Below are 22,990 nucleotides of genomic sequence, written 5' to 3' on the forward strand. Positions count from 1 at the left end.
ATAGCAGAACTTTACAGTACATCCTTTCTATATATTTTTCTTTCTTTTTATTTTATTTTGAGTGCCTTATGCAGTTGGGACAAATAGCCCCATTAATCTTGTTGAATTGGGACTGGAAAGCCGGGAGCCCTGGTAATTTAATTTATTACACGGGTCACACAGAAATTAATTTTGCAGTTCTGTTATAGTAAAATGAATTTGTCATTTGTTGGTTGAAAATTTCTTAAAAGAAATTGTTTTGTAGTAAAAAAAAAAAATAGACCTGGAAAAAAGTGGCTTTCATCCTTATGTGGCATATTTTTTTTTTTTTTTTTTGTAGAAAACTCCCCTGACACAGCTGTCTTTTGCATATGAAATCTTAGACAAGGCAGTTAAGGGATTAGCCAAATCTAGATCAGAAGGTGCTGGACATCATGATTTATCAATATTTGACCACTACATCAGAACGGTAAGTTTACTGAAGTAGAATATCTTGTAGACAAGTGTATGGGCTATAAAGTGTGACCAAAGGGTAGCTTCACACGTACCGGATCCGCAGCGGATTTCATGCTGCGAGTTTGCAGCAAAACCCGCTGTGGATCCTGGTAGTGTGAAGTTGAATGGTCATATACCCGCAGTGGAATTTTCATTCCGCTGCCAGTATGTGACCCAGCCCCTTCAACCCCCTGCCGCCCGCAGCCCGGTCTCAGAGCATACATTGCTTGTTTGGTGCCTGTGGCTGTGTGTGAGGCTGATGGGGACCGACGGGAGCCGGGAGCCTCACACACAGCCGCGGTGCTGAGCAGGCAATGTATGAATCCGCATTGGATTTCACTGCAAACTCGCAGCTAGAAATCCGCTGCAGATCCGGTACATGTGAAGCTACCCTTAAGGGGTTATTAGAAAAAGCACATCTACTTTCATGTGAAAAAAGCACCACCCTTGTCCCCAGGTTGTGGGTGGTATAACAGTTCAGCTCCAATTCAATTGGACTAAACTGCAAAACCTATACTTAAGATAGCTGTGCTGCTGTTGGTTTCTGAAAGAAAGGGAACATGTTTTTCTAAGCCTTGATAACCCCTCTAAAGGAAAATTTATTTAAATGGTACTAATAAAAAACACAGTTTAAAGTTTAAAAATTGAGCCCCCATAAAACTCCCTATGCTTAGTTTTTAACTAGTAAATTATTTTTTAAAACTGCACAAATTGTGCAGCCAAATAAAGAGTAATAAAGAAATACTTGTGCTTTATTTTTCAGATTTATGGAGGCAGCCATCTTGCCTGAACTGTTTTGACTTTAACAGAACATGAAGACTTAGGCCTTATTCACACGTTCCGTAATTTACGGATCCGTATTTCCGGATCCGAGTTAGTGCACATTGAAGTCTATTGGGCTATTCACACGATCAGTAGCAGAAATGGATGAAAATCAATCCGTAAAAAAAAAAGGACATGTCCTAGTGCGGACCGGGTGCGGACCCATTTTTTTTTGCGGATCCTCTCATTGAAATCAATTGGTTACGGATTGTTTACGGATTGTAACATGTTGGCATCCGTATTTCCGCAAAAAAATCCGGATGAAGTGCATTGAAAAGCAATGAGTAGTAAAAAAATGGAATTACGGAAATACGGATGGAATACGGATGGAATACGGATGGAATACGGATGTCCAATCCGCAATTTCTCACGGGTTGTTTCAGGACCAGAAAAAAATACTGAACGTGTGCATAAGGCCTTAGCTTAGAATGAGGCTTAGTGGGTAAAATGGTTGCAAGATATAGGGGTTATTTTATTATATAGACAGTAAATTGGAAAATTAGAAAAGAAAATCACCAAAATTGGACTTTTTTATGACAAGTGAAAGTTATAGTTGTGGTCACCTGTAGAGACCCAGAGTTTGGTAAAGGTTCTGCTTCATGCATACAGTATTTCTACATGTTCAGCTGAGTTTAACAGATGTATCATTCACATTTATTGCTTACTCAATCTTTAATGTTTTGTATGTTCTTGGTTAAGTCTTGAAGTAATGTTTGTTAGGATTATAAACTAATTAAAACCCAGTAGCACAAATGAATACTAATCTATTCTCTATATGTTTGTGTTTTCTGTAAGCTGGGTGCAAAGAGACAACATGTTGGAAACACACTTGAAGTGCAAAGCAGTTCTTCTGAATCACGTGTAAATAATGCCACGATGATGGATTTGCAGCTCGAGCTTATTGTAGCCCAGCATCGGGTGTCAATCAAAATCCTCTATCAAGTAAAAGGTAGGAGATCTGCCTGTGCTATATCTGTCTAAAATAAAGAACTGCTATGACAGGATATCTTAGTACGTAGTAAAAACCCAAAATAAGGAATTTGATACAATTGTGAGGAAGTAAATCATGTCATCCTCAGAATTTGTCTTAATAAAATACTGTGAACATTGTAACACATTGTATTAATCATTTTTGTAGTGTCTATGATTTTATTTTGATGTGTTACTGTAGGGTGGTTGTCTACTATGCAGGAAAACAAAAGCCATTGTTTATGATGCATTACATTTGTTGTTGGGTAAACGGGTCAATCTGTGGCATCTTGTCTATAACATTTTAGCAGGGAACCCAACCTTTTGATTTTAGTAGAACATTTAGTGATATTCAGCATGTACGTATGCATGCAGACATGACCCAGTCTGTCCAGCTGTATGGATTTTTATTAAAATACAAGCCAGTCATCCTAAATTATAGGACCAGAATTTTAGTTCTAAAGTCACCAAGTTTTTTTAACTTTGTATGTAAAATGATGTCTATATTTCAACTGGGAGATAGTCTTCAAAGGTGAGACTAAGCTTTTATGTTCCTTTCCAATGTTTTCCTTACATTCTGTGTGCAGATGTTCTTTAAGTCTTCAGTTTAGGTAATATATGATTTCTGTATTTACAGCTAATAGTGAAAATCTAAGATTATCTAAAAGTTCTGGGCAAATCCAGGGAAGAGATGAGCCTTTACACTTCCACACAGGTGAGAGAGCTCTCTAAATGCTTTTATTCTAAAAAAAAATCATGATTAAGTGCTGCTTGCCCTAACTACATTGTCCTGTTCCCTTGAGTTGTAGAATCGGAAATACTTGATAAAATCAACAAAAATAAGCTCTCGAAAGCCATCTTCTTAATGCAGAAAGCTGTGCTATTGAATACAGCACTAGACTGTTCCCCTAGCATGCTCCTTGAGGTAATGTTGAGTATTATCATTTGATCAATGTTATTAAACTTTCTTTGTGTGCTAGCATTATGAGTCCAGTGTATATGTTGTGCTTGCGTCTGTTACAGTAATATTGATCTTTGGCTTAAATTATGGCATAATAACATTCTGCAATGTTACCTAGACTTTTCTATGCTTTTCTCCCAGCTTAACAATGTCTAGGACATATTTATTGTTCTTCCTTTGGACACGAGCAGTCAGAAGTACAATTTATTGCTTATTTATTTCCATGTTATTCTACTGGCAGGATTCAGAGAAATTGATTCAGCAAGCTGAAATGGAAGAAAATGTAGTCTACTTGTCCTGCATTAAACAAACAGAGGCAAAAGGTGGCAAAATGAATGTACCTCCCCCACCTATTTTGCTTTGCAGAACAGAAAATTCAATGCTGTTTAAACCAGCTTCATTCACATCGGATACTAAGGTAAACTAGTTTACAGATATTAACAACAACTGTCTATAGCTAGCTATAGACGTTTTTCCTTTTTACATAAATTAAATACATTTTTTATATTGCAAGACTACAGGGAGAATATGTCTATGGGCATTATTCCAACGGACGATTATCGTTCAGATTATCGTTAAATCGTTCGAATCTAAACGATAATCGTGCGGTTGAAATGTAGTTAACGATTAACGACCGAACGAGAAATCGTTGATCGCTTTATAAGACCTGGACCTATTTTTATCGTTGCTCGTTTGCAAAACGTTTGCAAATCGTTTGCATTGAATAAAACATCGTTCGGTCGTTTGCAATAGATACAAACGCAGTAGTGAATAAATAGCGAAGAAAAACTATCGCAATTACGATCATAAGTAACGATTATCGTTCCATGGAAATGAGTGAACTTTTTTAGGTCTATCGCAATAGCAGTCGTTTGAGATCGTTAATCGTTAACGATTATGCAAACAATAATCGTCCGGTGGAATAGCGCTTTTCGTTAAAAATACTAAGAAAATTATTGACCATATTACTATGTGGGAAGATAGCCCACCAGTTTTAAGGACGCTTTATACTTCTGTCGGCTAAACTGTCGACTTCTGACGACTTCTGTCGGCCCACTGTTTGCGGTGGGTTGAGCTGTCAGTATAAACTGTATGGGGCTCTACCGAGACTCCACTGACATGATGTTGAGGAGGACCTGATGGAAAATCATTGAACGGCCCCTTTGTTCTTGGAGAGAAGTGGCTGCAGCATACCCCCTCCCATAAAGAACACAGGAACATACGTTCCTGTGTATGGGTAGGACAGGGGAATTGTCCGTCTGTGAAACAATCGTTTTGCCTACACTTATTATAGACCAGATTTACTAAGGCTGATTGAAAGTCTGGGACAGGTTTAGGCTGTTTGGTGTACAATTGCACCACTTATTAGTTGGCTTAGTTTTACTCAAAAAATGTACACCGAAAAAGGCCATTTGCCATTAATCCTTATTCTCTTTTGGTCTAAACCCAAAACCCCTTATCCATCCCTCTGACCGTATGTTTGCTTCCTCGCGGCTGATCTCTGGCACTTTTACACTGGATGATTATTGTCTAAATGAGCGTTCCTAGAAACATTTGTTAGTGGTAATCAGCCCATCTACAAAGGACTTTAGGCTCCCCTCAAACTATTACCACATGTGCCCAACCACAACATAACCAGTATGTTGTACACTAAGGCTATGTTCATACATAGTATTTCAAAATACTGGCAGAAATACTGACCAAAATACTATGTGCGAACATAGCTTAGGGCTATGTTTCCCCTATGTACTGATAAGCGCTAACAAAATTTGTCCAACAGCCGGAAATAATTATCATGAACATTAATTCCAGCTGTAGGCAGCATTAAACAATGACCGTTCCCTGCGAAACGGCTGTTGTTTGTATATAAAAAGTGGACTTATATACAGTTTGACCAAAATTATTGCCTGGATATGTGACCTGATCTTTTTTTCTTTCGTGAATCAAAAGTGCTTTTTATATCACTTTTATTTTTTTATATGGCAAAAACTGTGGGTGGCAGCCATTCTGTGGTGTTAAGTATGTTCTTTCCATCTAACAGCCTTTTATTTTATTCATGTAGCTTTCTCATTGTTTGCTCTTGAGTTGTCACACAATTCTTATTATATCGTCTATGTTAAATATATTTTTTATGTTGTTATTTCTAGGTGGCCTGGTACTGTTTATTTGGGCGGTGTGTTACAGGCCCCAACTTAAAAGTACGGTTAAATGATCATAGTCTTCTGGGAACTGGAGAGCAGGTAAACTTCAAATGTTTCCAATATTATGTATACAGTAGATATAGGATATTACAAAGTCTGTTTCATTTGTTAGTATTAGAAATAGTGGAAAATTATTTAAGTAGAACTTAATAGCCCAAATTTATTATCTAGTTAAAGTAACACTGTCACCCCCTTTTTGCATTCTGACTCCTCTACACAGGTATAAAAGGTAAATTTAGCAGTTTTCATACCTTATTTTATATCATACATCATGGTGCTTGTTCAGGTAAAAAGTGATCTTTTATTAACTGCAGATTGTGCTAAATGGGTGGGGCTTCACGGCAATAGCACCACTTAGCCCCACCCATAGCACTGCCATTGGCTGCGCCCCTCCATGATGTCATAGACACACAGGCCCCACCCTCTCGATGACCATTGGAACAGGCTGGACTAAAGGTCTAGGCCCCACCCCCTTTAGGTCGGCCCATACCAATGGGCGTCGAGGGGTGGGACCTATGTGCTCATGATGTCACAGAGGGGCGGGGCCAATGGTGGTGCTGTGGACGGGGCCAAGTGGCGCTGTTGTCGTGAAGCCCCGCCCACTAAGCACAATCTGCAGTTGATAAGAGATCACTTTTTAGTTGAACAAGCACCATGGCGTATGATATAAAATAAGGTATGAAAACTGCTAAATTTACCCTTAACACCTGTGTAGAGAAGTCAGGATGCAAAAAGGGGGTGACAGTGTCACTTTAAGGCCTGATGTTGGTGGATATGCATCATTTGATCTTACTATAAGAAAAAAAAAATGTACCTGTGCTTATGTACTAGTAGCTTATTGATCCAAGCCAAAGGGTGCAAATTTGTGGTGAAAATGTACCGCTGAGCATAAAAGACGTTCAAACAGTTAGACAATTACAAATTAAGCGGATTTATTTATTTATCTGAGAGCTCTCAGCACTGTTTGTAGATTTCCATAACTTTACTTTTTCAGATGTGCCATTGATTTCATTGTCATTGACTGAACATGAGAACGTCTGCCAAGTAACACTGGCATATGTTTCCTTGCAGTTATTGTTGTCCCAGGACTGTGCCATAATTTGTAATCAGTAAATGTCTTTGTTGTATGTATGCAGTATCTACTGTATGTAGTAATGGTCACACATACTTTATCAACAGGTTCCAGCAAATGGTAATATCTTACTGGAAGTTAAAGGTCTAAAGATAAATGAGAAGTATATATTTGCAGTTGCAGCCTATGCAGCAGATGGGCGCCTCATTGGAGATGCGATAGGAGAATCAACCAAACCAATCCTTGCCTCTCTCCCTTTGTCAGTACCTGCAACTTTTGCCTATCTAGCTCAGGTATAATACATGTGAACATTAGAAGATTTGTCTATATATCTCTCTATTTAGCTATCTATATCTGTCTTCATAGAAAGCTTTATAATGCACACAACTGAATGTGTCCCTGCAGAGTAGTATGTTACTAGTTGTAGATTTTATTAGCCAGTGTGTTAAAATAAAAGGGGTTGGACATGACTTTTGAATAAACTAGCATTGCATTTACTTTTGTTGGTGTTGTATGTTCTATGTACACTTTCATTTTTTTTTAGCTCTTCTTCTGTTCTGAGGCTTATTAAAAGTCCTGAACAACCCCTTTAAGGTAAAAAATAAAACTTAAAGAGGATGTACCATCAGCCACATCCTCTTTAATCTGACCTAGGGATAGAACGGCGTTGTCACGGGCAAGCCGGTGCCGCGTTCCGTTTTTTGAACCGCAGCCCGGTTCCCGTGTATGGCGCCGTTCTATCCACGGGTACAGGGCCTCCTGTGCTTCTGCCCCGGCCCGGTACCCGTGGATAGAACGGCGCCCACTTTTTACTACTGTGTTCTTCCCCCTGTGATGTGTCAGCCTTGCAAGAACTGCACACTCAGCCAATCAGTGAAAAACCTGTTCAGATTTAATTGTATATTAATTTTCATTTTATTGTGTAGTTTGAATAAAGAATAAAATGCTATTCTGATTTACAGAGTGCTTATCACATTGGTAACTATAAAGTGGCAAAGAAGGCATGCTCTGTCCTGTGGAACTACTTTGTCTGCTCGCCAAATCTGGCACAAAATAGTTCTGAAATAACAGGATTCACAGATGGCCATATTACACACATGAGGTAAGTTATTAAACAACAATTGCAGTTGTATGCAGAATACTTTGGAAAATACTTTTTTCTGATTGCTTTAAGTGAGATTAAGATGCTAAAATAATTTCCAGTGTGCTGTAATTTTCTGTCTCCCTTTATTTTTGTATTGCCCCCCCCAAAAGTTATTCAAATCCCTAATATACACTTATTACGGTAAATTCACATAAAGTACTTTTTCCCTGCACTTACTACCGCATCAAGGCTTTACTTCCTGGATAAAATGGTGATGTCTTGACCCAACTCCCAGAGCTGTGCGGGCTGTGGCTGCTGGAGAGGATGATGGCAGGGGGACACTGTGGGACACAGGGCACTGGAGGGACACTGAGCATCGCTCTGCCATCTACCTCTAGTTTTTCACACACAGTTTTTTTCTTTGTCTTTCCTTTCACTGTCTTTTAAATAAAACTTAGCGAAAATTTAAAAATGGCCACACCCAAAAGTGTGTTAAACACAGCTATCATTCAACCTAAACTTAAGTTATGTACCAACGGCTATCATTGAAATGATAGCCGCCAAAGTATGTTAACTAGAGATGAGCGAACCTCGAGCATGCTCACGTCGATCCGAACCCGAACTTTTGGCATTTGATTAGCTGTGGCTGCTGAACTTGGATAAAGCCCTTAGGCTATGTGGAAAACATGGATATAGTCATTGGCTGTATCCATGTTTTCCAGACAACTTTAGAGCTTTATCCAAGTTCAGCAGCCCCAGCTAATCAAATGCCGATCGTTTGGGTTTGGATCAACTCGAACCCAAACCCGGTTCGCTCATCTCTAATGTTAACCCTTAGGGGACACAGCCAGTTTTCATTTTTGCGCTTTCCTTTTTTCCTCCTTTTGTATATAAGGCCATAACGCGTGCATTTTTCCACCTAGAGACCCAGATGAGCCCTTATTTTTTGCGCCACTAATCGTACTGTGCAATGGCAGATGTAATTTTTGCCTAAAATGTGCTGTGAAACCAGAACAAATATATATATATATATGTGTGTGTGTGTGTGTGTGTGTGTGTGTGGTGAAATAAAAAAAAAAAAACACAATTTTTTTTATTTGGGGGGGGGGGGGGGGGGGTGTTGTTTTTTTGCCGTTCGCCCTGGGGTAAAACTGACTTGTTATACATGTTCCTCAAGTCGTTACGATTACAACCATACGTGACTTGTATAACTTTTATTTTATTTGATGACTTTTAAAAAATTAAAACCTTACAGATATACTGCATAGATCCATGAGATCCGTGCTCTTTTGCTTTTGGCTGCTGCAGCTGAAAGCAATAGAGTGGCGAGCCAGGATCAACGCCATTACGGCGCAGACCCCGACCCGAGACAGATATGAGGCGCATAGACCACCATGTATGAGTGAGAGCAAGTAATTATATGCAGCTGTCAACTTTGACAGCTGTATCTAAATACTTAATTAGCGGGTACGGCGATCGTACTGTGCCCACTAATAGCCGCGGTCCCAGGCTGCATATAGCACCCGGGATCGCAGAAGTTCAGAGCGGTGTCGCCGCACGAACCCCCTCTGAATTCCCGTAGCAGCACCAGGAGGTTCAGTAACATCCTGGTGCAGCTATGGGTTAAATAACAGCCATTAACTGGTACTTAAAGTGACACTGTCACCCCCTTTGTGCATTGTGACATCTCTACACAGGTGTAAAGGGTAAACTTAGCGTTTTTCATACCTTATTTCATATCATACGTCATGGTGCTTGTTCAAGTAAAAAGTCATCTTTTATCAACTGCAGATTGTATTAAGTAGGCGTGGCCTCACAACATTAGTGCCACTTAGCCCCACCCACAACACACCGTTGACCCCGCCCCCTTGACGTCCATTGGTTGGCCGACGTAAAGGGGGTGGGGTCTAGACCTTTCGGCCAGCCTGTTCCAATGGCCGACGGGGGGGGGGCAACTGTGACATTGTGGGTGGGGCTAAGTGGCGAGGCCACGCCCACTTAACACAATCTGCAGTTGATAAAAGATGACTTTTTACTTGAATGAGCACCATGACGTATGATATAAAATAAGGTATGAAAACCGCTAAATTTACCCTTCTATGGGGGTAAACACTTCTATTGTTTCTCTAGTTTCAGTGTCACCTGTGTCTTAAGGAAAGGCTCTGGTAAAAGAAGAAAAAAACTTATAAGATGTAAGGTTCCCATTTTCTGTGGAGTATGTGTAATAGGTGTAGGAGAAATATTATATATATATATATTTTTTTTTTTTTGCATAAGCAAACCCAGGAAAGGTCAGGCCAGAAATAAAACTTGTCACGTTTTTCACAGTTCTGGCTTATTTGTTTTCTATCTTTCTCAATAATTCTGTGAATAGTTACACAGCTTTAACACAGTGAAATTGGGCACGACCCAGTCATTGTGTCACAGAGGGTTTTTATTTTTAAGCTCAATATCAAAGTCTTCCAGCACTATAGTAAATAACATGCAATGATCTATGTATAACACAGAGAAGCTTGGAATCCATTTCTAATATCGTCTTTGTTTCCAACAAAAGGGACCTGGCGATGGTTACCATGGTAACTAGAGTGGCCAGTATCAGCCTGCTGCGTGCAGGGAAGAATTTTTAATTAGTGCTGTCAGATTGTGACTCTTGCTGTTTAGTAAATAGTCGCTTTGTCATAACTTCTCTCTAATACTCCTCATCTCCTACAGGAAGTACTATAGTCAGGATTAGCATCCATATATCCAAAGGGCTGGCAATTGTTCTCATATGAGTATTAGCATGTCATGTGGTATCTGAGATTATTTGTTTTATTTTCCATAGACTGTGGCATGAAGCTCTGTCAAACTCTTCTCCCATACTACTACAACTTTTCCTGGGAAGTATTTTTATGCTCAATGATATAAAAATAAAGGAGGGAGCACTTTTCTGTGACTCTGTATGTGATGGTGAGCTTTCTCGGAAGGGGCAGGTAAGTAACAAATTGATATTCTGTAATTTAGTTAGATCAGCACACATAGATTGTTAATGGTTGGATTCAAAAGTAGACACTAAATGGTATATTCAGAAGGGGCACATTTGTTGAAGAAGTGTCTGTGATAGTTCCATAAACCTAATGGTGTTTAGAAAACTGAATGCACATTCTATAGAAACAACGCTCTTCAGATATACCGAGTGCATTTTCCATCACAGTTCTATGTGAGAACAAACCCATAATGGCTGTGGAGACCTTTGCACTGATATTTTTGCTGTTCATTTATCTCATGAATGCAAAATGAAGCAGCTTTCTAAATAGTCTTGATTTAAAAATGTCCTACCAATTTGCTGATGCAAAGTGAATGATACATTTGTCAGATCAGCTTTTTGCTCTCTGTAGCACCAGTTCAGTGTGTCAACAATTAAAATACCTCATACAGGCCCATAGATAGAAAGGAATGCAGATTTAAGTGCAGTCAGTGTGCTGAAGAGGATCACATGGTTTGTGTACAGATGTAGAATTAGCAAGCTAACACAGCAAACTGTACAGCGTGTAGAAGAGAAACTAGCCTTAATGTTTAATAAAAACCTCTGGAGAAAATGTTTTTTTGCACCATAAGTACAAAGCAAGAAATAAAGAAATGCTTAAAAAAGAGTTGACACTGGGTGCTGTAAAAAAAGAAAAAATAATTCATACTCACCTGCTTTGACTTTTTTGAGTATTCACCTAAAAACTTGCATGATCTGGGATTTGCGCCCAATTTATAATGTGCTAATTTTAAAAAATTTGCAAAAACTGGTGCAGACTTACGTCTGGTCAGTACTAGAGATGAGCAAACCTCGAGCATGCTCGAGTCGATCCGAACCCGAACTTTCGGCATTTGATTAGCGGTGGCTGCTGAAGTTGGATTAAGCCCTAAGGCTATGTGAAAAACAAGGATATAGTCATTTGCTGTATCCATGTTTTCCAGACAACCTTAGAGCTTTATCCAAGTTCAGCAGCCCCCGTTAATCAAATGCCGATCGTTCGGGTTCGGATCGACTCGAGCATGCTCGAGGTTTGCTCATCTCTAGTCAGTAACAGTTAAATTTGTTTGCGACTTTCAACTTAGACTCATTTACTATGACAGTGCGACTTTTCCATAAATCACACACAATATATTGGAACAAAAAAAAAAACAACAACCCATATTAGAATAGTCGCACATATTGGACTCCTCAGTAAATTTCCACCTATGTGTGGTATTGCAGCCTAAGGCTATGTTCACACAACGTCAAAAATAGTGAAAAGGTGCCCGATTTTTAGATTAAATAAACGTCTGTTTTTGCAGAGATTTAACTGACTGCTATGGCAATGCATTGAAGTCAATGGGAAGACATATATCCAATGCCGCGGACGTAAAAAAAATAAACATGATCATTATTTTCGGACGTCTTTTGCAAACAGCGGATGTTTTTTATTAGTAGTTCACACATAGTTTTTCTTTTGTCACCATTCTTTCTCAGTTTTTACTATTAACCCTTACGCGTACCCATACGTGGACGTATCCGTACGTCCAGGGCCGCCTCCATGTGATCAGAGCGGGGCCGCATCGTAGCCCGGGACCGCGGCTATTAGTGGGCTCGGTCCGATCGCTGTGACCGCTAATAAAGTAATCGGATGCAGCTGTCACAGTTGACAGCTGCATCCGATTACTTGAATGCAGCCATCCCTGGTGTCTAGTGGGGTGGATCGCTCCTCCGGGATGTTGTCCTGGAGGAGCGATCCACACATCTTACTCCGTCGGGGGTCTGCGCCGTAATGGTGCTGATCCTGGCTCGGCACTCGATTGCTTCCGGCTGCAGCAGCCGGAAGCAATTAATGTGCCTATTTCATCCATCTATGCTGCATATCTATGCAGCATAGATCTCAATAAGAGATGTACTTATACTAGAAGTCCCCTATGGGGGCTTCTAGTATAAGTGTAAAAGAAAAAAAAAAAGTGTTATTATCAATAAAAAGCCCCCTCTCCTAATAAAAGTCAGAATCACCCCCCTTTTCCCATGTTATAAATAAAAATAAATAAATAAATAAACATGTTTGGTATCTCCGCGTGCATAATCGCCCAAACTATTATTCATATTCCTGATCTCGCAAAGTAAATGGCGTAAGCGCCCAAAAATCCCAAAGTGCAAAATTGCGCATTTTTGATCGCATCAAATGCAGAAAAATTAGATAGAAGAAGCGATCAAAAAGTCGCATATGTGCAATCAAGGTACTGATAGAAAGAACACATCAAAAAATTACACCTCACACAGCCCCATAGACCAAAGGATAAAAGCGCTATAAGCCTGGGAATGGAGCTTTTTTTAAAGGAACATATATTTGTTAACAATGGTTTGAATTTTTTACAGGCCATCAGATACAATAAAAGTTATACATGTTACATATCGTTGTAATCATAACGCATTGAGGAACATATATAAAAAGTCAGTTTTACCCCAGGGCGAATGGCGTAAAAACTAAAAAAAAAAAACAAATAAAAGAAATGTGGCTTTTTTTTTAATTTCACCACACATTGAATTTGTTTCTGGTTTTGCAGTGTACTTTATGAAAAAATTCAGCCTGTCATTGCAAAGTACAAATAGTGGCGCAAAAAATAAGGGCTCATGTGGGTTTCTAGGAGAAAAAATGCAAGTGCTATGGCCTTTTAAGCACAAGGAGGGAAAAACAAAAACGCAAAAATTTAAATTGGCCCGGTCCTCTAAGGGTTAAATTCAATGGACTTTTTAATTAAGCCACAGCCAAAGTCCAGTTAGTCCAGCCAAACTAGAGTAATGTACCAACAGCCGTCATTGCACAAAGGGGAAGCCAGACAGCTAAATGACGTCCGTTATTTTATTTCAAAATAACGGACGTCATTTTATGGTTCAATATATTTTTTTAAAGAGTTTACAAAATAGACACACAAATAAAGAATTTGCATCGAACAGAAATTTCGGCTAGGGAACGAGTGCCGACAAAATGGTACAAAAGCCAAAAAGGAAAAAGAGAGGTCAGGAATTGGTAGAATAACATGTCACTTGAAGCCTGCCAAAATGTGAGGGGTCAAATCATTCCGACCACACCTACAAGAGAATAACTACACCATACGAGACCCCCGTAGGCACTTTATGAATCAACATTGTGCACATACAAAACAACAACGATACAGAAAGGGAGAAGAGAAAAAAAAAAGGAGGATGGGGTTAAACAGGTACACATCAACAAACACTGGACACGTGGAAGGGGATAGAGTACAGGAAGAAAGGAAATGGAGAGTGAAAGTCCCAGGGAAGGGGGAAAGAGCAGAGGAGCTATATTGCTGTCTATTAGTGTGCCATCCAAGAGTCCAGCTATGGCCGGAGATTGCAACAGAACAGTTCTATCCTGCACTACCAAACTTGTAACATGTTGCTGCCATATAAGAAAACAAAACAAACAATATATGCTTACCTCTCCCCCAGTGTTGGGCGTCGCCGGTGTCCCCCGCTGACTGTATACGTTGCAACTTCCGAAATGAGCTTGTCCACTTAGCCAGTCACTGCATTTAATGTTTATTATGTTTTTTTTATATGGCAGCAACATGTTAAAAATTTGGTCGTGCTGGATAACCCCTTTAATATCTTCACTCATATTGTATGCGCTAAGGATATGACGTTGCAGATTGTATGCTGTGTTCAGCTTTTCATTTTTACAAAATCTGCAGCATCAGATCTCTAGGGTATGTAGTACATGTGAACCTAAAAAACAAATCAATCTGCCATACAAGGTATTCTGTCCAACTGGCTGATAAACTAGGCACACTTATACAGCTGCTATACTGACACAAGTCTTACACAACTTTTTCCTATATTCAAAGGTATTATAAACATGAATTCCACACTAATGTTGACCACCATGAATAGAGTATAACCGAAAAAGGCAGTGTAGTAAATTCTATACTTAAGGATTACTACTGAAATACACATAGGCTTTGTTCTCTGCTCCCTGCTGGTGACTATTCTCCCTCCTCCCCCCTCCCCTCTCCATAGGTTACACAGGGCCCAACTAATGTAAAAGAGTCGAGATTTCCTGATAATGAGCAGTGGATGAGAGAGAGGAAAGGAGGGGGGGACCTGGGGGACGTGTTTATAAATGCATATAATGGCATATTTGCCTAATAAACCCAGTTACAAAGTTTCTTTAAATCGCCTATACTATTGATTTCTGCAAAAAAAAAATAAAAAAAATACGACAGTGACACTTTAAGGAGTCAAACGCAACAGGCAGTTTGTAGAACAAAGTATGTAATCCTGAAAGAGAAATTTGTTTATTTCAAAATATTTAGCATAAAAGGAAATTATAAAAATCTATTTACATTTAAATTGCCAAAACACTTTTGTTTAGATTGTTAAAAGAAGGTCGGCTCTGCTGAGCAAAAAGTCTCTTTGTTATCTTTAGATTTGTCGAATAGCCGAATGCGAGAGATTGTTAGTGGCTCTTGATGTTAGTACCTTGCTGAGTGATACCAGCTATGCCCTTCAAGCTGTTGTTCAATGCTACGGTCTGATTGCTCCGCTAATCTATCACAGGATCCCTTCTGTTGCAGTAGTGCAGGTAAGCAGAAATGTTCCAAAATAAATTTGTTCAGATGTGGTTGGTAATCATTTCTATTTATGTCTTCAAACATAACAAATCACTCCAATAAAAATAATGAACCGCTTGTTGCAGGTTGATGTACTTACTATAAGCAAGGAGTGACACTTTATTTAGGTATCTTGTTTTGCCTCTGAGGGTAATGAACATGAGCTCATAGTGGAGGACACTGTACAGCAAAATACATGATACTAAGTTCATATGTTGGTTTTAGTTTCCCATGTGTTGATTTTCTTATATGCATGGGGTTGGTACCGAGCTGCAGTGCCAGGCACAGCCACAGCACAGCCACATTGAGGGTACGTTCACACGTACCAACTCACAGCGGAAATCTCGCAGTGAGTTTTGCAGCGTGATCCGCTATGAGTCAAGGTCCTGGCAGGCCCCTGGGACTACATACTCGCAACCCCCTTAACCCCTTCGTCTTCCACTTGGCTCCCCTGCTGTCTGTATATACTGTACCTCTCTCCTTGCTGCACTGGGTCCCGGCGTCCTGCTCTCCCGCCCAGCCAATCAGTGGCTGCGGCTGGGCAACACACTGATTGGCTGGGCGGGAGAGCAGGACCCCGTGCAGCAAGAAAACAGGTAATGTATACACAGACGGCGGGAGAGCCGAGCGGCAGCCGAAGGGATTAAGGGGGCGGCTGCATTATATACTCGCTGCGAGTATGCAGTCCCAGGGGCCTGCCAGGACCTTTACTCGTTGCAAGATTTTTGCTGCGAGTCGGTAGGTGTGAACGTACCCTAAAGTGTTAACACCATTGCATGTACTTGGTAGGGGTCTGCCCCCCACCAATTAAACATAATTGACCTATCCTCATGGGTGAATTACAAATGGAAAAAAAATAACGTAATAAAAAAAAACAAAAAACATTTGTACGTAGGAAAAATGCTTTATTCAATAGGTTTTATTATTTATTCCTGACTGTTAGGGTTAGTATTGTTTTACTTTCACGTTTACTTCACAGGTAACTTGTCCTAGCACACAGCAAAGTTGTGTCATGGCAGAGAAGGTTTAAAATAATGCTGTGTCTGGCCTCCATCTGATGGTATGCAGCAACGAAGCACATATAGACGCAGCCCTTTGACAGGAGAGAGATATGAGCTGGTGACTATAAAATGTACTTGTGTCTGTGACCCGCCGCTCCCTGCATAATATCCATAGTCAAACCCAGCTGAATTTAAAAAAGCGACAGCCCATTATGGGGGATGGAGCTTCCTGACAGTCTGCATCTGGTCCTACTTTAGGTCATCTATGTTTGGCCATTGCACATTATGCAGTGGTGGGTCCCGGATACAACTAAGTTTATTATGTGGGAGCACTGTGAACATTGAAGTAGCTAGAGAAGATTTATTACATGTTAGTTGGTATAAGAGTGCCACTAGTATTGGGCTGGGGGAGAGGTTTAATGTGCTATTAGCAGTTGCTCTGTGGGTCACATTTCTGCTCAATATAATCTTACTGGCTAACCCATGGGTCTCCAAACTGCGGCCCTCCAGCTGTTGCAAAACTGCATTTCCCATCATGCCTGAACAGCTAAATCAAAAGCTTTAGCTGTCCAGGCATGATGGGAGTTGTAGTTTTGCAACAGCTGGAGGGCCGCAGTTTGGAGACCCATGGGCTAACCAGAAGAGTAGTGTGTAGTCTATATTGGCCTCTCATGTAGTCCCTTGAAGTCCTCCTCCTTGTACACACTCATCACAAGGGAAATCTAGGCAATTATCTGATTGCATTACCAGATTTTGTGTATAGAGGTCCGATTTTGTTTATTGGAGGCGTAAAAATGTTGATGTGCTCCTTTACCATGTTGACTGACAGCTTCCTTACTGTATGCATGATCATAAAATGCTCTTTTATGATGAAGAAGTAGTTAATCTTATAAGGCTCAATTCACTTTTTCATGTTTTCAGATCCTAATTAAATGCTTGGCAGTTTTGCAAGAAATCCCCAGCAGCACCTGGCAGAAAAAACAGGCTGGAGTAACAGAGGGCGTTCTACACATGACAGCCTGCATCGTGTATTATGTAGCAAAGGTACTTATTTAGACACATCCAACATGGCTATCAAGAGAATGCTTATTATATTTCTATTTTTAGGATGACACTAGAAGCAAAAAAAAATTTCTGTTACTTTTCTGTTTTTGATAATTGAGTGTATTATTATTTCTAAATCATGACCCTATGGTGGGTTTCTTTATATTATATACATTATTAACAGATTAGAGTAGTTAATGACCTACTTTATCAGACTCCTTAATGTAAATATTTTCTTTTTCCGCCATGTAACCTGTTGAAATCTATGTGCGAAAGCTCAAAAATCCGCTTTACAGAATCCGTAATTATATGTTATGTATAATCAGATTTCCTGCTATAAGGCAGGGATAGAGATGGAGAGCTTTTCTTACTGAGCTCAAGCAAGTGCTTGCTACCCACATGTCTTTCTTTCAGGTTCAATAGCCCGCTACCCAGAATTCAATGTAATTATCTGTTTGATAGCTATATAGCAATGAGGTAATGCACTTTTTCATATTAGCGATAATGATTGAAAAAGAAAGATAATGCGATCTTCTTATGACTTGCCTATTATCAAACATTTCATGTTAATTCAAAGAAAATTCCTTACTCTTCTCTAAAAATGCAGAGTTGCGCTTGTGCGTAATTGCGCAGGTGCTGAGGAAATGGTTTGTAATTGTCCTGCTTAGAACAAGATCAAAAGATGTGGCCTAATGGCAGTGATATTTTTTAAATCCCTTTAGAAATGTATGAAGGAGAGAGCACAGCAAACAATATTTTGTTTGCAGAAGCAGTTCATTGATGTATGGCGTAATGAGATTGTTAGGAAAGTATAATGAACAGTTTTGCGCCGGCACTGAAAAACAGACGGAGGTGCATTAAGGAATGTTGTCACTTTAGAGTTGGGTTCTCACATTGTTATATGAACTCCTTCAAGAGTAGGTCAACACAATTCAATGCTTTAGCCACTGTTTCATTATTATATAATTGGTTTGGTCAGTCAATGTACTTATTGTATTATAGTCAGCGGGAAGCATGTTGGGCTTCACAAACACATTAAGTGAACAATGAATACAAACTCAACCTCGGGTTAATCTACTACACCTTTAAAAATGTTTCTAACCCTTTTAACCTTGGCTACCATGTGATGGAGAGCATGTATAGAAAGTGTTCTCCTAACCTGCGGGTTGTCATGATCTTGTAATATTTAAACGGATGGGTGGATCTTAGCATGACCGTGTACATATCCATTGATTGTCACCTTTCAGACCAGAAGAGCTGCTAGAAGCTCCACATGTAATTAGATTTTGAGGTTTGAATATCAACCCTAACCGTGTAATTTGTTGTTGGACTTTGGTACATTTGAAAAACTGTTCTTCTTTCTCTTTCTGCAGACACTACGTTCTTGGGAAGAATATGAACTTGCCATATGTGTTATAGAAACTGGGAAAAAGTTGCTTGATTTGACAGAAAATACATCACTTACTGTATCAAATTCTCAGACAAAATCCAGCTGTGATGACGACACAGAAAATGCAAAGGATACAAATGATAAGGAAAAGGTAGAGAAGCGATATACTTCAGTATGAACAGTGTAATGTTTTCATGTTTTAATAGATGATTGGCAGTTTTGACCTGTTACTGACCACTATCAACCATGATCACCATTAGGCCGAGGCCAGACTTATAGTGGCTTTTTATAGTGGACTATGGTGGACTAGTCTACTATGGTGGACAAACAACTGCTGATGTCCTGATCCTGACTGTTATTAGTGTAGTGGCTGGACAGGGAGATGAGCCTGGATGCTGCCTGTAGGATGGACTGGAGAGGGTCAAGTTTAGAGTACAGCGTTTAGCAAGGAATTGCAATAGACAAGACAGGAATGAATCACAGCGACAATAAGAGTTTTAGCTGATTTGGTAGTGAGGAAGGGGTGGATATTAGAGATTCTTTTTAGATGCAGGTGACAAGAACGTGACAGTAAGTATCCCCCAGGGCAGCGAGCTTGCTTTCTAGAGTTAATCAAATGTGCTGTTTTTAGTAAGAAGCTTACATCCCTGTTCAAATTATTCTTCCCTATGGATCTGATTTCCTGGTTTCCTCTCTTGTTGCAATACATCAGTGCAGGCACTTTCCCACAATCCCGCTTGCTGCATGTGAAGTGAAAACCAACTGCCAGTACTAATCAGACAGAACATATAGGCTAGCTTCACACATACCGGATCTGCAGCAGATTTCGCGCTGCGAGTTTGCAGCGAAATCCGCTGCGGATCCTGTACTGTGAAGCTGAATGGGTCCCATACACGCAGCGGACCCGGCCCCTTTAACCACCGCCGGCCGCCCACAGCCTGCAGAGCCGAGCCGGGAGCGTCACACACAGCCACGGCGCCGAGCAGGTAATGTATGTTTGGAGCCAGTACTGGGGGCGGGTGGGCGGCCGGCGGTGGTTAAAGGGTTAAAGGGTGGCCGGCGGCGGATCCGCTGCGTGTATGGGACCCATTCAGCTTCACAGTACAGGATCCGCAGCGGATTTCGCTGCAAACTCGCTGCATGAATTCCGCTGTGGATCCGGTACATGTGAAGCTACCCATAACTGGGTTTGAACAGAGCATGAGTGTCTCAACAAAGTGGATGCCTGGTGGGCCATTACCAAGGGCAGCGGGTTATGAAACTAAGCAGCACATAGGGGATTAGTGAGTCTATATCTCTTAAACCATACATGTTAAGAAAAGCATGTAAATTTGGAATATGATTAATTCAACATAATGCATGAGTATAGACACCACCCCTTTACGTGAGCAATGCGAGCAGGAGAGAAAGACTGGGCGGGGTGTAAGGGAATAGGGTCACTAGAGTAGGAGGTGGGGTGAGAGGAGGAAAGGAGTTTGGAGACTTCCTCTGTCACTGGTTCAAAGCCTAAAAGAGAGTAGGAGAAAATGTTAGAAGAAATGGGACCAATACTACTTGGGTATGGGAGATGGTCTCTTGATGTTGTCTATTGAAGGTCTTTAGAAGTAAGAGGCTAAATCTTCAGCTAAGAGATCAATGATGGTTGTCTGAATTGTGGGTTTGAGGAGAGAGTTGAGGGTGGCATTTTGTGTTGTGGGAAAAAGAAGATAGAGAGGTAAAGTATGATTGCTTAGCAGTGAAGCGCAGAGTAGTAGCTAAAAAATAGGTAAAAAAATTAACAAAGCTTAAATTGCTGTAAAGTGACCGAACAGTTTTATGTACTGTACTGTGGCAGGGTGTCAATGAAAAAAAAAGTTTGTCTTTAAAATAAGCCCCAATACAACTCTGTCAGCAGCAAAATAAAAATGTTATTTTCCCTTGCTCTGGATGTTAAAAAAAAGTAACAAAATCAGTATAGTGAAATAGTAGTTTAGTTCGCTCCCTTTGAAATCACATCACAGATGTCCTCCCATTGCAGTACAATGTGATTGCAGGTTGCTAATGGCTTGCTATGACAGCTGGGGACCTAACAATGGCGCTCAGAACAACCATCTTAGTACACTCGTTTGGTTTTGCTCTTGTTATGTTGACCGTCAAAAATTATTGTACCTCCTCAGTCGCTAATTGGCTGAGCAGGCCTGCAATGTCGTGACAAGAGGTCCTGGAAGGAGCCACACAATGTAACGGATTGCTAAAAAGCCAGCAGAGGTGCGGGAGCCAGGAAATTAATTGTACTTTATTATTTTCAAACAGCCCATCCCTGAGCGCAAAAAAGGCCCCTGCCCAGAGAACCCCTTCAACACCAAAAGTGGCTGCAGAGTTAACAGGTTAAATTAAAGTGACTCTGTACCCACAATCTCCCCCCCACAAACCACTTGTACCTTCGGATAGTTGCTTTTAATCCAAGATCTGTCCTGGGGTCCGCTCGGCAGGTGATGCACTTTTTGTCCTAAAAAAACAACTTTTAAACTTTCAGCCCTGTGTCAAATTGGTTTGGCCTAGAGTGTCTGTGCATTAGACTTGCACCAGCCCTCTGTCCCTCCTTCCTGCCCTCTTCATCATTAGGAATGCCTCAGGCAAGTATTCTCCTATTCATCACCTGTAAGAACACTGCATATGTGTTGCATCATTAAGGCACCCGTGCAGTTTTCAGACAAGTGATAAATAGAAACAAACCTGCTCAGGGGCATGCCTAATCATGTGGAGGAGTGACAGAGAGGCGGTGCAAGCCTGGGCACAGACACTCTAGGCCACGCCAATTTGACACAGGGCTGCAAGTTTAAAAGTATTTTTTTTAGAACAATAACTGCATCATCTGCCAAACGGACCCCAGGACAGATCTTGGATTAAAAGCAGCTATCCGAAGGTACAAGCGGTTAGGAGGGTCAGATTGTGGTTACAGAGTCAATTTAATAAATTTGTGGAAGAAACCCCCCAGAGACTTCTCAGGTGTTGCACATTATATAACAAAAAAATTATTGCTAAAAGCTGGAGAGTCTCTGGAGTTTTCTTCTGCAAGTTTCCTGAATCCAGGTCTAAACTCTCGCATGCTCCATCAAAACAGGAGAAGGGAATGTGAGAAGCCTACTCTCAAGAGAGTTGGTCATAAACAGTAACTCTGCTTTTTAAAATAAATAAATAATTTTACGCGTACTCCTCTTAAAATTCCACCTGTAAAATATGAACAGAGCAAGGTCCCATTGTGTTCAATGAGATTTCCGCTCTGTTGTTCACACAGTGAAATTTACGCATGGAATGTTCCCCTGCGGATCCACCTTCTTCTGCCCAAAGAATTGACATTTCATTTGTTTGGCCAGATTCCGCTATAGGGAATCCCATAGATGTCATTGGGGTTTGGAATTTACGCTTTCTGCTCGAATTCCACACCAGTTTTGTGCCTCAATTTCAATTCATCACCTATTCCTCAGTGTGAGCATATCCTTTTACTGTTAAGTTAAAGGAGTTCTCCAATTAAACCGTACTTGTCCCCTATCAACAAGATAGTTGACAAAAAAAATAAAAAATCACAGGTTGTCCAACTGTATTCAAAACAAAGGAACACAGGGGTGATCTGGAGATTGTCCACCGCCCCCCCACCCTACCCCACCGGATCTCTTACTTGTATCCTCTGTTGTGTGGATAGGGGACAAGTAAATTTTAATTGGTAAACCCCATTAACAAAAAAAAAAAATATATATATCAATTTGAAACTCCGCTCCCTCCTGTTCTATAACATGTTGACTGCAGACTTTAACATGACAGGTTCCCTTTAACTATGATTTTTGTTTTATTATTTTACAGGGATATTTTTCTAAAAAGCATCAGAAAAAGAAAACAATCATCAGTGATAAAGTGAATGAACAGTTAAATGCTCTGGAACAAAATCTGCTTAAACTGACAACACCATGTAAGTAGTCTAAATGAATGAGATTTTTAAATATGCACCTTAAAGGGAATCTGTCATTAGGTTTATGTAGCCTTAAATGAGGGCCGTATAAACTAGTGACAGAAATGCTTAACAGATTGGTCTGTTACTTACATCATTCTGTTCAGTCACTCTCCTAATATGCAGGAGAATAAGATTCTTGCCACACTTCCCTCCCCCTCCCTCCAGCTTCTGATTGACAGGTGACTACCTATACACAGCATGGATAGATAACTGCCAATCAGCAGATGGTGGGTGGAGTTTTCTGCTTCTCATGAATAATGAGGACTACTGAGCACACGGACATAATGGAGAGGACTACCAATTGTTTATGTTATTCAGGAGTATATCTTTGAATCAGCTGCACAGAACAGTATAAGCGATA

General features: G+C 40.3%; 1 protein-coding gene across 3 annotated transcripts in view; it reads left to right on the forward strand.

Moving 5' to 3' along the window:
• The window catches only part of CFAP54 (cilia and flagella associated protein 54), a 258,255-nt gene that overhangs the window by 59,054 nt on the left and 176,211 nt on the right, over positions 1-22,990 (forward strand). For 2 of the 3 annotated variants that reach the window (XM_069973813.1, XM_069973829.1), the window contains exons 17-29: positions 320-448; positions 2,092-2,245; positions 2,903-2,980; positions 3,069-3,190; positions 3,468-3,644; positions 5,374-5,466; positions 6,607-6,792; positions 7,462-7,601; positions 10,408-10,555; positions 15,023-15,178; positions 17,129-17,251; positions 18,625-18,792; positions 22,482-22,587. In XM_069973813.1, coding sequence (XP_069829914.1) covers positions 320-448; positions 2,092-2,245; positions 2,903-2,980; positions 3,069-3,190; positions 3,468-3,644; positions 5,374-5,466; positions 6,607-6,792; positions 7,462-7,601; positions 10,408-10,555; positions 15,023-15,178; positions 17,129-17,251; positions 18,625-18,792; positions 22,482-22,587 — 1,780 coding nt within the window. The remainder of the gene's footprint in view (positions 1-319; positions 449-2,091; positions 2,246-2,902; positions 2,981-3,068; positions 3,191-3,467; positions 3,645-5,373; positions 5,467-6,606; positions 6,793-7,461; positions 7,602-10,407; positions 10,556-15,022; positions 15,179-17,128; positions 17,252-18,624; positions 18,793-22,481; positions 22,588-22,990) is intronic. The other variant, XM_069973821.1, reaches the window with a different exon arrangement.

The sequence above is a fragment of the Dendropsophus ebraccatus genome, chromosome 1, assembly GCF_027789765.1.
Source record: "Dendropsophus ebraccatus isolate aDenEbr1 chromosome 1, aDenEbr1.pat, whole genome shotgun sequence".
NCBI classification, from domain to species: domain Eukaryota; kingdom Metazoa; phylum Chordata; class Amphibia; order Anura; family Hylidae; genus Dendropsophus; species Dendropsophus ebraccatus.